The sequence below is a fragment of the Epinephelus moara genome, chromosome 3 (genome assembly GCF_006386435.1).
Source record: "Epinephelus moara isolate mb chromosome 3, YSFRI_EMoa_1.0, whole genome shotgun sequence".
NCBI lineage: Eukaryota > Metazoa > Chordata > Actinopteri > Perciformes > Serranidae > Epinephelus > Epinephelus moara.
Window position 1 is genome coordinate 33,769,837 of NC_065508.1, and position 15,065 is coordinate 33,784,901.

General features: G+C 39.9%; 1 protein-coding gene across 2 annotated transcripts; it reads left to right on the plus strand.

The window, feature by feature from the left end:
- Positions 1-864: 864 nt before the first annotated feature.
- Positions 865-10,950, plus strand: LOC126387956 (protocadherin alpha-C2-like). 2 transcript variants are annotated; one of them, XM_050040773.1, is made up of 3 exons: positions 865-3,455; positions 5,666-5,702; positions 7,558-10,950. In XM_050040773.1, the coding sequence occupies exons 1-2, from the start codon at positions 1,020-1,022 to the stop codon at positions 5,675-5,677; spliced, it is 2,448 nt and encodes an 815-aa protein (XP_049896730.1). In that variant the 5' UTR covers positions 865-1,019; the 3' UTR covers positions 5,678-5,702; positions 7,558-10,950. The 2 variants fall into 2 exon arrangements, with proteins under 2 accessions (XP_049896730.1, XP_049896731.1); XM_050040774.1 differs by having other exon boundaries at positions 7,561-10,950.
- Positions 10,951-15,065: the final 4,115 nt, after the last annotated feature.

Genomic DNA, 15,065 nt, shown 5'->3' on the forward strand with positions numbered 1-15,065 from the left:
TGATGGGATGCAAACACAACCTTCTGCTTAAAACATTTTGATAAAGACCATATCTTAAATGCAGAATGAGATACAAAGTGATATCATTTTTCTAACTATTATCTGAGTGTCTATGACATATTGCATTACAATATTAGCAGTATCCACCAAAGGGATGGAGACAGATATGAATGATGCAACATACCCACCAAAAAACAAAACAAAACAAAACAAAACAACAACAAAAAACAAAGAGCCTTACATGGCTTCCTTACATGTTTCTCTCATATTTCCATTTGGTAATATCTTATTTTGTTTTTTTCAGAATTAAATAATTCAAGAAAATAACAATCTAAAATTGTTATGTTCAGCAAATACTTTTATGTAGCATTTGCATTCCCTACTTTTCTTTTTCTTTTTTTTTTTAAAATTTCAACATAACTTTACAAAACGTGTGGAGAATGTTCATTGAAAGTCTTCTAATTATGACTGGCAAATACATTTTTTAACCACATATGGTTAAAAAATGTATTTGCCAGTCAGATGCATCTGTGTGATGGGAGTCTCATGAATGAGATAACTTAAACATGCCAGGTGAACGACATGGGAACATCACTTTGTAATCATGAGTTGTATAATTAGACATTTCCTCAAATAATATTAACTTTGAACTTGGGCCACTTTGTCATCACATCCAACTGTTGTTTTTTTATATTTTAAATGAGCATAGAATTCAAGTTGCAGCACAAAATTCTGAATAGAAAAAAAATCTATGCTTAAGTTTTAGAAATTCAAGTATCAGTCTGTGTGCACCCCTTAATCTCAGTGAGCCCCCCCGAGCAGGCCACACAGACGCTGCCTCCGCCCCTGCAGAGCACTGCCGTGTGAGCCCCGCTCCTCCAGCGGTACTGCACCGTGCATGGCCTACTGCAGCTCCAGCTACAACTGGTGGAGGCAAGAATGACACCGGCGCTCCCCAGCATCAAGACAACCTGATCGTAAGGACGGATCTGTTTTAATTTCTATTATTAAATACCACAATGATGATGCTTGTGATTGCACCCTTACGGACACGTTTTATCGCGGCTGTTTTCACATTCATTGCACTATGGGGATGTGCGCTCTCCATCACTCGGTACTCTATTCCGGAGGAGATGGAAGAGGGCTCCTTTGTTGCCAATCTGGCCACAGATTTGGGTCTGGATGTTCGCAGTTTGGTGGAGCGCAGAGCCAAGCTCGATGTCATTCACAGTAAGAATTACCTTGACATTAACAAAGAAACGGGGGAGCTGGTAATCCGCGAGAAGATAGACCGGGAGAGCATATGCATGACTAAAACAACCTCGTGCTTTCTGAAAATGGATGTCATACTTGAAAACCCCATTCGCATTTTTAATATCGAGTTAGAGATCATGGACATCAATGACAACGCGCCCGTGTTCCGCAGAAAGACAATGCACTTGGACATATCGGAGGCAACCCCTCCCGGTGAGAGATTTTCATTGACAAATGCTGTGGATGCGGATGTGGGGGCGAACTCTATCAAGACGTACTATCTCAGCGAAAGCAAATACTTCAACATTGATATACAAACTGGCAGCGATGGCTCCAAATATGTCGATTTAGTACTGAACGGTCAATTGGACCGGGAGGAGCATTCAATCCATAATTTGATTTTAACCGCTGTGGATGGAGGGGTGCCTCCCCGCTCCGGCACAGCCAGCATCATTATTAATGTCTTGGATATCAATGACAACGCCCCCCTGTTCAGTCAGCCGGTTTATGCAGTCAACGTCTCAGAGAACTCGGCTGCAGGGACAGTGGTCATGACCTTAAACGCAACAGACTTGGATGAAGGCACGAATGCTCAGCTGATATATTCATATACGCTGTACACCTCAGAGAAGACTCAAGAGCTCTTCTCACTTGATCCAAGCTCAGGTGAGATCAAGGTGAAGGGGGTGATCGACTATGAGGAGAGTCAGAGATTTGAGATGCACATACAGGCTCAGGACAGAGGGGCCAACCCGAAGTCTGGACACTGTAAAGTCACTGTGTACGTCACAGATCTGAATGATAACTACCCCGAAGTGACCATCAAGTCTGTGAAAAGTGCACTGACAGAGGATGCCTCTGTGGGGACGCTGATTGCTGTGGTCAGCGTCAGTGACAGGGACTCTGGTGTCAACGGGCAAGTAGAGCTCACTTTGAACCGCCAAGAATCTTTGCCTTTCCGGCTAAACAAATCCTCAGAGGGTTACTTTGAGCTGCTGGTTTCAAAGCCACTGGATAGAGAGATAATAAGCAAATATGACATCACACTGAGGGTGACAGACAAAGGGTCACCGCCCCTATCTGAAAACGAAACCATCACTTTAGAGATTCTGGATGTCAATGACAATGCACCCACGTTCCCCCAGTCCTTCTACACAATCCATGTGGTGGAGAATAATCTCCCAGGGGCGTTATTGACATCTCTTAGTGCGTTTGACCCAGATCTCAATGAGAACCAGTACTTGGTTTATTTCATAATGGAGAAGGAGATTGTTAACACGTCTATGTCAATGCTGTTCTCCATCAACCCTGAGAATGGTGATCTCTATGCCCTGAAGACCTTTGACTATGAGAGAGAGAGGGATTTCCTTTTCCACATCGAGGCGAGAGACTCTGGTGTTCCCCCGCTGAGCAGCAATGTGACAGTTCACATCATCATCCTGGACCAAAATGACAACACTCCTCTCATTGTGTCACCTTGGCGGGCGCAGGGCTCCGTGGTAGAGGAGGTGATACCAAGGTCTACAGATAAGGGGCACTTGATTGCCAAGGTGATCGCCATCGATGCAGATTCAGAGCAGAACGCCAGGGTCACGTATCAGCTCTTGCAGATCAGCGACTCAACCCTCTTCAGCCTGGATCAGTATAACGGTGAAATCCGGACGACAAGGATGTTCAGTTACAGAGACCCAAGACAACAGCGGCTGGTGATTGTTGCCAAAGACAATGGCCAGCCTGCTCTATCTGCCACTGTCACCATCAAGATATCAACAGTGGAACATGTCATGTCCTTTTCAGAGACCACAGAGCTGCCGCTAGAGTATGACGTCTTCACAGACCTGAACCTGTACTTAGTCATCGGTTTAGGGGCTGTGTCATTCCTGCTCCTGATAACCATCTTGGTTATTATTGTGCTGAAGTGTCAAAAACCAAAGCCAAAGGCCATCAAGATCCCCCCGGCCAACAGAAACAGTGTGATCAGCAGGAACAGCGTGATCAGCCAGAGAAGCTCCACCATCGCAGATTCCACCCTGATCTCCAGCGATGCCTACTGGTACAGTTTGTTCCTCGCAGAGACCAGGAAGGGCAAAGTGGTCGTGAGACAGCCGATAATCCCCAAAGGAGCAGGGTATTTTGTGTCCAGTATACCCAGGAGCATAGGGCCGAGTGAGACCACAGACTCCAGAGCATCCACACTGGAGGTATGTATAAATTAAATAGTAGATGAGTGCTTACAGACAACACAGAGGGAACCAGAACATGTTGGTAAGACAACTAAGTGGAGTGTTCAGAGTCTTACTGCGGTCTAAAAAGTTCTTACATGTCATGCTGTATTTCCTGAAAGGCCAACCAATGTCTTGTTATATTTACTGAACATGCAGTTTGGTAATGCTGTTAATAATGTTTGCAGATTCAAAGAAGTGCTTTTACTACTGTATAATTCCAACAGTGGCATAATTTTTGTAGTTTAAAATACATCTGAAATGGACCACATATGCAAAGTTTGAAACACATTTTTGCAGTATCAGGTATCAATCTTTAATGTTCCTTATTATTTTATTTCATACACAATATTGATTATTCTAAACCTAGAGACACTTTGGTTGATATCGCATTGTGCACAGGTTTAATTCTCCAATGGGGAATTCTACACAAAAACACAAGATAAGTTTATGAAATATCATAAGTCATTGGTTTCCAATCGTTTTGGCTTGTGGTTGCTTCCAAAAAAGCAGTGTGCCTTTGGAGCGTGCTGTTGAAACTTCTGTTGATGTGTATGAGTTGTAACATTTTCCCTCTTAACATCTCAGCTGGTTTAGTTTAAAAATCATTTGAGGCTTGAAAAGGTAAAATGATGTTGTTATTTATTATTTAAAGGACTCTAGGTTGGGACCCACTGGACTAAACCACCCTTCTGTATATAAAGTATACATATATAATATATACAGTTGTTAAAACTAGCTCCACCTAGACCAGCTACAACATTAATATGGGTCTGCATATTAGATAATTTCATATATAATAGCCTCAGTAACAGTGGCAACTTTTTCTGCAGTAAAAGTACTTTTATTTTTGATATTTTGAAGTACTTTTTGTGCTACTGACACTTATGTTCTTTTACTTCAGAAAGGTTTTGAATACAGGACTTTATTTTATAGCGAAATACTTTCACCATACTTTTACTTCAGTCGAGGATCTGATTATTTTCTCCACTCTTACTTTGAAATACATTCAAGCTGAAAACTCAAAGCAGTTTGTGTCTTGGTTATGAGTATGGAGTGTCCACTGGCGGATATCAATGGAGCAATGAAGTTGAAAGTTTTGGTGTCATTTATTTGAATAGTCCACCAACTGTTTTGCTTTATTCTGTAGATGTTTAGCAGAGTTGCAATAGAGTTTATGTGAGTATTCATGAACATACCTACATATTCTCAGAATAATTTAGTTGAACTTGAACTACACACTCAAACTTTGCAGCAAAGGTGGAGTGAATAGTTCAAGTTCGACTAAATTATTCAGAGAATGTTGTGAATTGCCACATGAACTGAAGTGAAACAGTGGAATTTTTTAATCTCAGCTAATATGCTGTCTAAACAATCTGTAAACTACCTGTAGGCAGACGATGTAATTAAAGTTGTTCTTCTGTGTAGTCAGAAGTCAAATTAAAATGTGATGCATTGGGGTTGAGGGTGTAAAAATACTGCATTTATTTGGTCAATTTTTTTGAAAATTTTCTCCACTGATATATTGCTGTATACAATGGGTTGTAATGCACCAACGGCAACAGAAAGAAAATCTGGGAAAATAGAAATTACAACTAAGAATATAATCATGCTGATGTTTATTATCAGCCTATATCTAGCACAAACTGTCTCAATGTAATCAGGCTAAACAAATACCCCCACAAAATGGAAAATGTGCCACTGTTCGATGTCTTATGTAGTATGTAGGTCATTTATTGGAGATGCATAACACACAATCAGAGCATAACTAGTGGGTGTGAGGGGGGGAGTAAACTTCAAAGAAGCCCAGACATGGAGGGGTTCTCTTCAAGGACAAGAGATCTCGCTGTACTGAGATACATCACGCTGGGGGTCTGCGGAGTCTCCAGCGGCGCTCCTGCACAGAGAGAGCAGACTGTAATCAATGTAGAACGGCTGAAACCGATCCAGATGTTGTTTGCTTTTGTGCAGCTGGACCTGCAGACTGAGTGATCCGCTGAAAGATTAAACAACATGAATATGCATAAATGCACAGGTGCATGTGGAGAGAGATAGAGAGAGAGAGGGGGGGGGGACAGACAGAGGGAGAGACAGAGAGAGAGATTTATGTATGTTGTGTATGCATTGTAAGTGTGAGTGTCTGAGTTTCACATAAACCACTGAACTTGTCTCTTTTTTCTGTTCTTAAGTACTCAAAATGAAAGGAAGTCCATTCTACAACTGGAGGTATGCTGGTTGCTAACTACATTCTGTAGAGCCACTATAATTGTGTAGACATTTTGTCTCCTTTTCCTATTTGGTATATATTCTTGGTTTGGCTAAAAAATCCTGCTTTGATAAACCGTCACAGTTCCCAATATTTGGTGTAATCCTTTGGTCAACATACTGTCCTGATTAAATAGAGCAGAATCAAATATTTCCATTTGTCCCCTGTCAGACACTGTCCCTCTGCAAATACAACACTCTGTTCCACTGCAATGCTACTGTGAGCAGTGCAATTTAAATTGGCCGGTCTCTCAAGTGCGAAAACCTATCAGCTTACTGAGAGCTGAGATTAGAATAAAATTGGCTGCTGGTCAGACCTGTGTTGTGCACATCTGGCGAGCTTGGCAGAGATTCAGGGCAAATTTGTGATGGCACAGATAGAAAAAGGGATCAGGTTATGAATTGTCCCGAATTGGTTCTCAGCATGTAACATACCTGAGAGCACAGACCGTATCGAACTATCCCCACATCCAAGGGCATGTTTCAAATGGGCAATGTCCTATAATAAAATGGAGCCTATCCTACCAAAAATGGAAACACAACACTTTTGTTTTTGCCCCCCTTTTTTTTTTTTTTTACAGGTTTCAGTTAAAGATCTAAGACTTTTTTATGAACTCAAATATATTTCTCTTAAATCTTGGTCACAAATTTGTTTAAAAACCATATTAGTGAGCACTCATTTTTCAAGATAATTTATCCACCTGACAGGTATGGCATATCAGCCTACTGATTAAACAGCATCATTACTACACAGTTGTGCCCCAGGATGGTCACAATAAAAGGCCACTCTGAAATGTGCAGTGTGATCACAATGCCACAGATGTCACAAGTTTTGAGGGAGTGTGCCATTGGCCTGCTGACTGCAGGAATGTCCACCAGAGCTGTTGCTTGTGAACTGAATGTTCATTTCACTACCCTAAGCCGTCTCCAATGTTTTTTTAACGTGAATTTGGCAGTACATCCAACCAGCCTCACAACCGCATAAGTCAGTTATGATGACAAACTGCTGTCAGGTCAAGACACTCAGCTGTTCCGGTGGCTGGTGTCAGAAGATCATGCACGTGAAAACACAGGATGTCGAGATCCTGAGCTGGTATGGTTACATATGGTGTGCTGTTGTGAGGCTGATTGGATGTACTGCCAAAAAGTATGGAAATGACATTTGAGACAGCTTTTGGTCATGAATTAAACATTCAGTACATAGACAACAGCTCCTGCCAATGGCATGCTCCCTTATAACTTGTGGCATTGTGTTGTGTGATCAAACTGCATATTATCTTGGAAAAGGACAGGTGCTCGCTAACATGGATTTTGCAACCAGAATTTAAGAGAAATACATCTATTGAGTGCATAAAAAACACTTAGATCTTTAACCTAACCTTGTTAAAATGGGAGTAAAAGCAGAAGTGATGCATTTAGGTTTGGTTCAGTATATTTTCCCTCCATAGATGTAATATTGGCCCACCAAATACCAAATAGCACACTGTGATGCCTGCTTGTGCATGCTTTAATTACACGCCTTGCTTCCCTATTATAGTTTATGGCTTTGTCATATTTTATTTTAGCTGTGTATGTTAGTCTGACTTCTATGGCTGATTTGGTGAAAATTCTGAATCCTCAACAACTCTGATTTGAAAGAAAAAAAATACAGAGGTTCTGATTAATCCCTGAATTTAGATGTCCCTGAAATCCAATGACATGTCAATGATGGTGGCAGTAACCAGTCACGATCCACTGTTGCATGAGTGAGGACTTTCCATGAGTTTATATCGAGGTTGACTTCCTGTGTCGGCTAATTCTATGTTCTCTCTCTTAGCAGGAACCCAGAAGAGAACTGCCATGATATAATCATCTCTTCATGGTATTCTCTGGCTGGAATTCTTCCCCATGACTCACAAAGAAGATGCAAAACAACTGTCCTCCCTCAGTCCCGCTGCTCCAACTCATTCTTTCTTTCTAGCTCCTCCAGTCCCCTGTACAATCATCGACCACTAATCACCTCAACTTTCTACCTGCTTTTCTCTTCTAAGCATGGATCTGCATGATTCTACAACATGTTTGAAATATTTGGACATAGACTTTAAATCATTTATGGCATTTATAGCAGCATATTTGGACATTTCTAGAGTTGCCTCATGTAGTAAATCATTCCCTCCTTAACGCTTTGAAACTCCTCAGTGGACAAATTTGCCTTCTCTCCAGGGTTTACGCTGTGTGCTGTAGTTTTAGAAACCAACAGTTAGTCACCTATATGTAAGCTGCCATCGACCTTTTTTAAGCAACAGTTCAAAACACGCCTATTCACAAATACACATATGAATCAGGGTGAATATGATACTTCCATAAGTAATACTAAAGTGTAGCTGGTTATGTCATTGATTCAGGCTTTGCACTTGGTGTTTATGTTTTTTGAATAACAATTTTTACTGTATTATGAGTCTTGCTGTTCAGCAAGGGTCACACTCTCAATTAGTAACTTGCAGATAAAATAATTGATCTAATTTTAGTTAAGTTGTTTTTTTTTTACAGTGTTTGTTGTACTCAGCAGTGATGAATGTGCGAAAATGATGAAAAAAGAATGAAAGAAAACTGTAAAACTGAAAAAAAAACAAAAATATAGGAGATACAGTGTTTCTCTTTTTATTTGATTGTTGATACAGTAGTTCTATAGAAATTATAATGAGGTCAGAGAAACAAAATGACTTTTGACACCCTCACTGACATCAGGTGTGCAATTCAAACCTTACAGACATCTGCGCTGTTTTAAAGTATCTGACTTAACACACAGTTATCTTGCTGTATTAACACCCAAGTTGCCAGAAGTAAAGGTTGGCATTGTACATTTCTGCAAACCATGAATATGTAACATTCGCACATACAGTATGAGCTGACTTTGTCGTCATAAGGTGGAGAGGATGGTGAACTACATAGATGAGACACCTGCCAAGCTGCAGACTATTGTTCAAGACCAACAAATAACAAACTAGTTGTGTAGTAGGGAGTCACTGCTGTGTTTCCAGTGGCTTTTTAGCAACCGTACATGGGTGTTTTCTTGTTGCTATTTTTCCAACAGGGATACTGCCACATTGCTGCTAAAATAGTGGCCCAAAACGCAGTCGTTTTTTAACCGAGACACTGCTTTGTTTCCTGCTGCGGTAGTGGCACAAAAAGTAATTTTTTATTTATTTATTTTCAACCAAGCAGGGATTGTGCCACAAAAAGCAGGTACTTAAAGCCAAAACAGAATCTTTTCCTAACCATAACCAAGTGATTTTGTGCCTGAACCTAACCAAATGTTAGCTCCAGTGTTGTTCAAACATTAAGTTTTAATGTTTTTGCTATATAATAACATACAGATGTCATGTATCTGTGGTTTACCAACCTTTATTCTGGTGACTGGGTTGTGTATTACACTGCAGTATTAAATTTTCTAAACTATGGTCATGTTCAAACTCTAGCATACAGTGTTTGAGCCTGTCTCCTCTTGTTGAGGTCAGTGAGCGAGGGTGCATGGGGGAGATGTGTTCTCACATCAAATTTTCATTCAGACGCACTATGACATAACAGATTTGGGCGGGGCCAGAGTGGGCCGCATGTCAAACATGAACCATATTTTTCAAAACAGAGTCAAATGTCAATTCAACTTTATTTGTAATAAGATTTTATTGATGACGAGCGATTATTGTTCCTAATTCTCACTGATAAAGCTGGAATTGAAATATGAACTGCATTTATTAATTGCACACAGTGCAAACCATATAAATCAATAAAAAAAATTACAATCATAGTGGAAATTAAAAAAAAATATTTTGTAATGAGAAATACTCTGTTTATTGAAAAGATTGAGAATATTAAAATGTATTAATCTTTGCTATGGTAAAAGGGAATATAAGATCCAAGCAAGGTATTGTTTTATGAATATTCATGTTTTTATAGATATTTTATGTATTAACTTTTAATGCTGCTTTTGTGAGCTTCTTCAAGGGCATTTTGTGTTGCATATTTGTAGTTTAGTGCATATGATGTTGTTTTGATAGTGTACATAAGTTACTGAAACTAGAGTACTTTTCTTGACCTCAGAGGTAGTGCCGTAGCACTACTGTGAAGCCCAGGACTTTCATTTCTCAGAAACAAGGAGCTCATTAGGACAGCTTATTAGGGTGCTAAACGATCAAATATAATTGGGTGAGGTAAAGAGATGGGAGAAGGAGGACACGGTGTTAATTATAGTTGCAGTATTCCAGTGCTGACTTTGCAAGTAAAAAAAAACAGCCGAACACATCCATGGTGCATAAGAAATATTAAGCAGCTGACAGTATTTTGAAATGTGCACTAGATCTAAATGTGATCTCAGCACTCACTCAGAAATACAGCGGAGACAGAATATTTCTAGATGTATCGAGCTACATATTCTGAGTCAGTGAAATCTAACCTCTCTTATCCTCTCCCGCTGTTGCCTGGTTTCAGTTGTACACCAGGCTTCCTAGACATCAACACAGCCGGCTGCCTGTCTGTCAGCCCGAAGATGTCACTTAATGAGGGATCTCTTGTTGTGGAGTACATGTATGTGCACAATTAATGTCTGAACCGGTCGATTCCAACAGTGTTTAAAGAATTAATGAATTGCACATGTGATGAGCTCCTTGCGTGCCTTCTGCATTGTAAAAGATATATGTGACTGTTGATGAGTGAAAAAACAGCATACATACAGTATTACAAATTACAGTTATAGTACCCCACCGATAAAATACCCTAAATAATAAGGCATTGTTGGATATGGGCTCAGCCTTTTGGTTTCAGAGCAGACGTTCTACTAAGAGCCGGTAAATGCATTTACTGTAAATTAAACTGCTTTATACTTTGTGTTTTTTATACAGTAGACTTTTTTGATATCTTCTGTATTCACTGTGATCAAAAGGCACAGGAGGTGCTTGTGCTTGGTATAGTAAAAGTGTGTTCTTTCTCATTTGTGTACGCAGCTCAGTTTTTTCCTCTTTGCTAATTTGCCAGTCAGATTGTACAGTATGCTTCGAGAGTTGCATCAAACCTAATCCGGTCCCATCCCACTTAGTGGATCAAAGACAGTATGGGAGAGAATGGTCTATCTTTATTTTCAAGTCTGGTTAATTGTCGAAATTTTTGATGTTGCTTATTTGGCTTAAATGTTCTGCCTGATCATGCTAGTTTGAATAAAGCTTTTTAATCTGTCTTTCTGTTGCTTCTGTGATGAAAAATGCACCAAAGTTATCGGAAGTGACTTTTGGTGTGTGACACACTTGCTCTCTCTCTCTCTCTCTCTCTCTCTCTCTCTCTCTCTCTCTCTCTCAAAGTCCCTAGCATACACACATTTTGACCCAGTTTCTCTGTATAACGCTCTGTGCTAATTCTTGGAAATTGAAAACTAAATAAAGGAGATGTGCCTGCAGTTCAAATCGCAGAAGCAGACAAATAATAGCTTTGTCAGGATTAGTAAAAGCCCAGAGCCAAATTGTACATTCTGCTCTTCGCTGTGACCACACAGGGCCTCAGTCTGCAGTCCTGCTGGACACTGATGTGTGAGGGTGCCATGAATTTGTCCTGACATGATGCAATTTCTATTATAATCAATGGCATCAAGTTTGTCTACCACAGTAATATCTTAGTTTGAAAAGGATTGCGGTATTATTACCAGTTATTGCTGGAAATGCAGGTCAGGGTGTCTGGAGGTCCTGAAAAGCTCTTAAAATGTCGATTTTATAAATATTAGACCTTAAAAGTTGTTAAATAGTCTTAAATTTAAATTTCCGAGGCCTAAATTGCCACAAACATCTTCTGTAATTTATCTATCTTTTAGTTTCTATTTATCAAAAATGATAAGCTTAATTCTGCCTGAAAGTCCACACTTCTGATCTCACAAAACATCTATCACTGATCTTCACACTGCGTTTGCAGGGTTATACTTGCAAACTCATTGGCCAAATGTAGATAACCAAATCACACTAATAATTATGTTCCTACATAAAACCTGCCTCTCCTGTACTGCTGGAATAATAAAAATATGATTTTTGCAAAAAATTGGTCTTAAATCTTGTTTGAATTTTATCTTGAAACAATCTTGAAAAGCACTAAATTTCAGTGTCTGATACCTACAGACATCCTTCAAGTGCATTTGCACACACCTGGGGTATTTTGATAAATACAGCGTGTCTTACAGTGCTAGAATGTCACGTAAATGTCCATCAGTCTTTGTGCATGCCAGGAAAAATTTGCAGAGTTTAGTGAGAAATGCAATACAGTTGTAATCAGTTAAATCTAGAAAAATGAAATTCAAAGTGGTCATATATTTTGGATAGTTGGATACCACTCACCTCACCAGCACTTTGAAACACATGCACTACTATATTAAAGGCCTTAAGGTCTTCTGGTTACTTGTGCTTTAAAAGAATTGAAAGTAGGTTGGAAGAAATAAAGCAGTGCACCTGTGGCTACACTTGTGTGTGCTGAGTATCGCTGTAATACTTAACATCAATCCTCTTCCCCCAGTGGTCTGCATTTTCAGAGCTGGTGCTGAAAGTGTTGTGCAACCCAGCTGTGATAAACCAGGACACTGGGGTGCAACAGTTTACTTTTTATTACACTGTTTACTTACAGGTAAAATTGGACATTTTTCCTTGTAAACCATTCACTCTGCAGGTGGCCCTGCAAGTGTTTCTCACATATTATTTCAGTAATTTCTCTACACAGTATCTTCAGTAAGAACAGTATGTGGGGCAGCTTTGGATCACCACCCACATCTCTGATTTGTTTAGCAATTCAAATATTATTTGTGTTGTATATCATTTTCAGGGAATTCAGTCTGATTATCAGGCTGAGGTCAAGTGTTCTGAAACCTTCATGTGCTGGCCCTGTGATGGACTGGTGACCTATCAAAGACTAGAGTCCCGTCCTGACATGACCCAGAATAGAAACAGGCCAGTCTAGAGAATCAATAAATGGATGGTCCATGTTGTTATTATTGTCTTTATATGAATTTTAGAGGGGGAAAGGATTTTAAATTTATTTACCACCAGCTCTTTTTGTTGGGTGCCAACAGCAGCTAATGTCTACAGTACACTACACTGAATATCAGTCACTGAAAACTTTCCTCTCTCCACAGCAAAGAAGTAGCTCAAGCTTTATCAGATGATGATTTGTGGTCTTAAAAAGTTATGCAATTAGGCAAACCCATTAAACATCATTAAGATTTCTTAATGCAGTGCTTTCATTTCTAGTCTTCAGGCTTCATCATAAATCACTTTAAAATCTGCTTCCTTGACAGTCAGAGAACTGCTTTTGTTTGCATAGAGCCAGACCAGCATAGAGCAGCGTATTGATCCAGTAAGTGTGTTCACTATTGAGTACTGTCTATTTCACCGTTGAGTACTGGATTAGAGTATTAAACATGGAGATTTTTAGAGATGGGTGAAAGCTGATAAAGCATATTTTAACCATATTTTGTTAATTTGCTCAAGCCTGTCTAGATTTGGCAACTATAAAAGTAAATTCTAATTTTCAGTATATATATTGGCATTAACAGACTAGACTCCTTGTCCTAGTCGCAGTCTCCTTTTGTACAAATTCATATAATGCTGCTTTAGTCCTTAATAGTGATATTTGGAGGCCAGTTCCCTGCTTAAGGCTGCAGATGGCAACAGTCAATTCAAGCTTTGGCATGCAGTGGCATTTCAGCAGAAGGTGTTCTCTAGTGCCCTCTGTCTGTGTTTTTAGGCCTGGAGGATGTGGAGGATGTGAGGGAAGAGATTTGGGAAAAGGATTTGGGTACTATCATAATCAGTGCAAACCACAGCTATTATTACACTGGTGATTTTGATGTGATAGATTCTAAAGCTCAGACAAAATTAGGTCACGTCAGAGCAACTTTGCCAACTAGACGAGTTCAACAGTGCAACTGTCTACAGCTGTACAACTCATTTTACACTGAAAACAGTTACTGAATAAAATGCACAGTGGTGGCTTTTCCTCAAGGCAAACTGGGGCAGCCGCCTTTAAATCCCCTCCACTCCCAACCCACAAAAAAATTCCAGAAAGAAAAACCAACAAAAAAACATAGATCTAATGCTAATGGTTGGTGGTAGGGGTACCACCTCTAGTCCTGGCAATGCAGTTCAACATAATCATTAATAAGTGATCATCACAGTCAGATCACGCTAGAACATTAACAGGTAGAGTGGAGTGTATGTGGAGAGCATTAAGGCCCTGACATGCCAGGCTGATGGTCCATCATCGGTCAATGTTGGGCTGTCAGTGAGCATCAATCACCCCAGTCAGTGTGGTCTGTCCCACCATGTTGCCCCTCGTGGGCCTTCGTCTGCTTTTTTTTTGGGGGGGCCAATTCAGCATGTTGAATCGACGTCGATGACAGCAGAGCCCTTCGGTGAATGCAGTCACCCTGATTGGCAGTTCAGCTCAGTGCACAAGAAGAGAAAAAGAAATGAGGAAAGTAAACAAACAGCTAAGGTCAAGCTTGTTTCATAAAGTAAGATTTTTTTTTAGTCATTTAGCTCTTTAGTAGAAACGTTTCATGATGGTTTGAGTTATTGTTCACTGGCACATGGTAAATGTGATTTGTTCTTTCAACATAAGATTGTGTTGTTAATGTGCTAACTGGCTAACTTGAGTCATGACGGTCTTCCAGTTTCCCTTTTTGAATGACAAACACAGACTACCACCGTCTGCTGGTGTGGAGAGTTATTTCCTCCCATGCTGGTTTGCTGGCACCTGTAGTCTTTGTGGTGTGTTCATGTGCAACTTTTTGGTTGAGACTCAGGCTACATGAGGCGACACAGCAGGGGGCCTAAGTCGGTTTAGTGTGTCTGGGCCTTCAGTGTAAGAGAAAATAAAACAGGCAAAAGCTATCAAGGGGTGAAAAAAAGAAGAAAACAAAATTTGCAAATTTGCACATGCTGTATACTTTGTTAGTTATCATTATTGTTTTGTTAGCTAAGTACTTCATTTGTGCTGATTCTCATTAGCTCTTTTTCTTGTTTGTTATAAATACAAGATAATACACTGATTTTTTTTTCTGGGTGGGGGGCACCTGGAGAAGCTTGCCTAAGACACCAAATGTGCTAGGTCCGGCACTGAAAACACAAATCAACAGTGGTCATATTCCAAGCTTCTCTTGGATATATTTCTAAGTGTTGGACCATGCTACTAAATCAATAAATCTTCACATCTACTAAATGTTAGTGTTGTTTATTAAAACCACATTGCAATTACAATTATGACAATATCAGTCAAAGTGTGAGACAGGCTGTGGGTGCTTGACCCATTTGTATGAGTGAG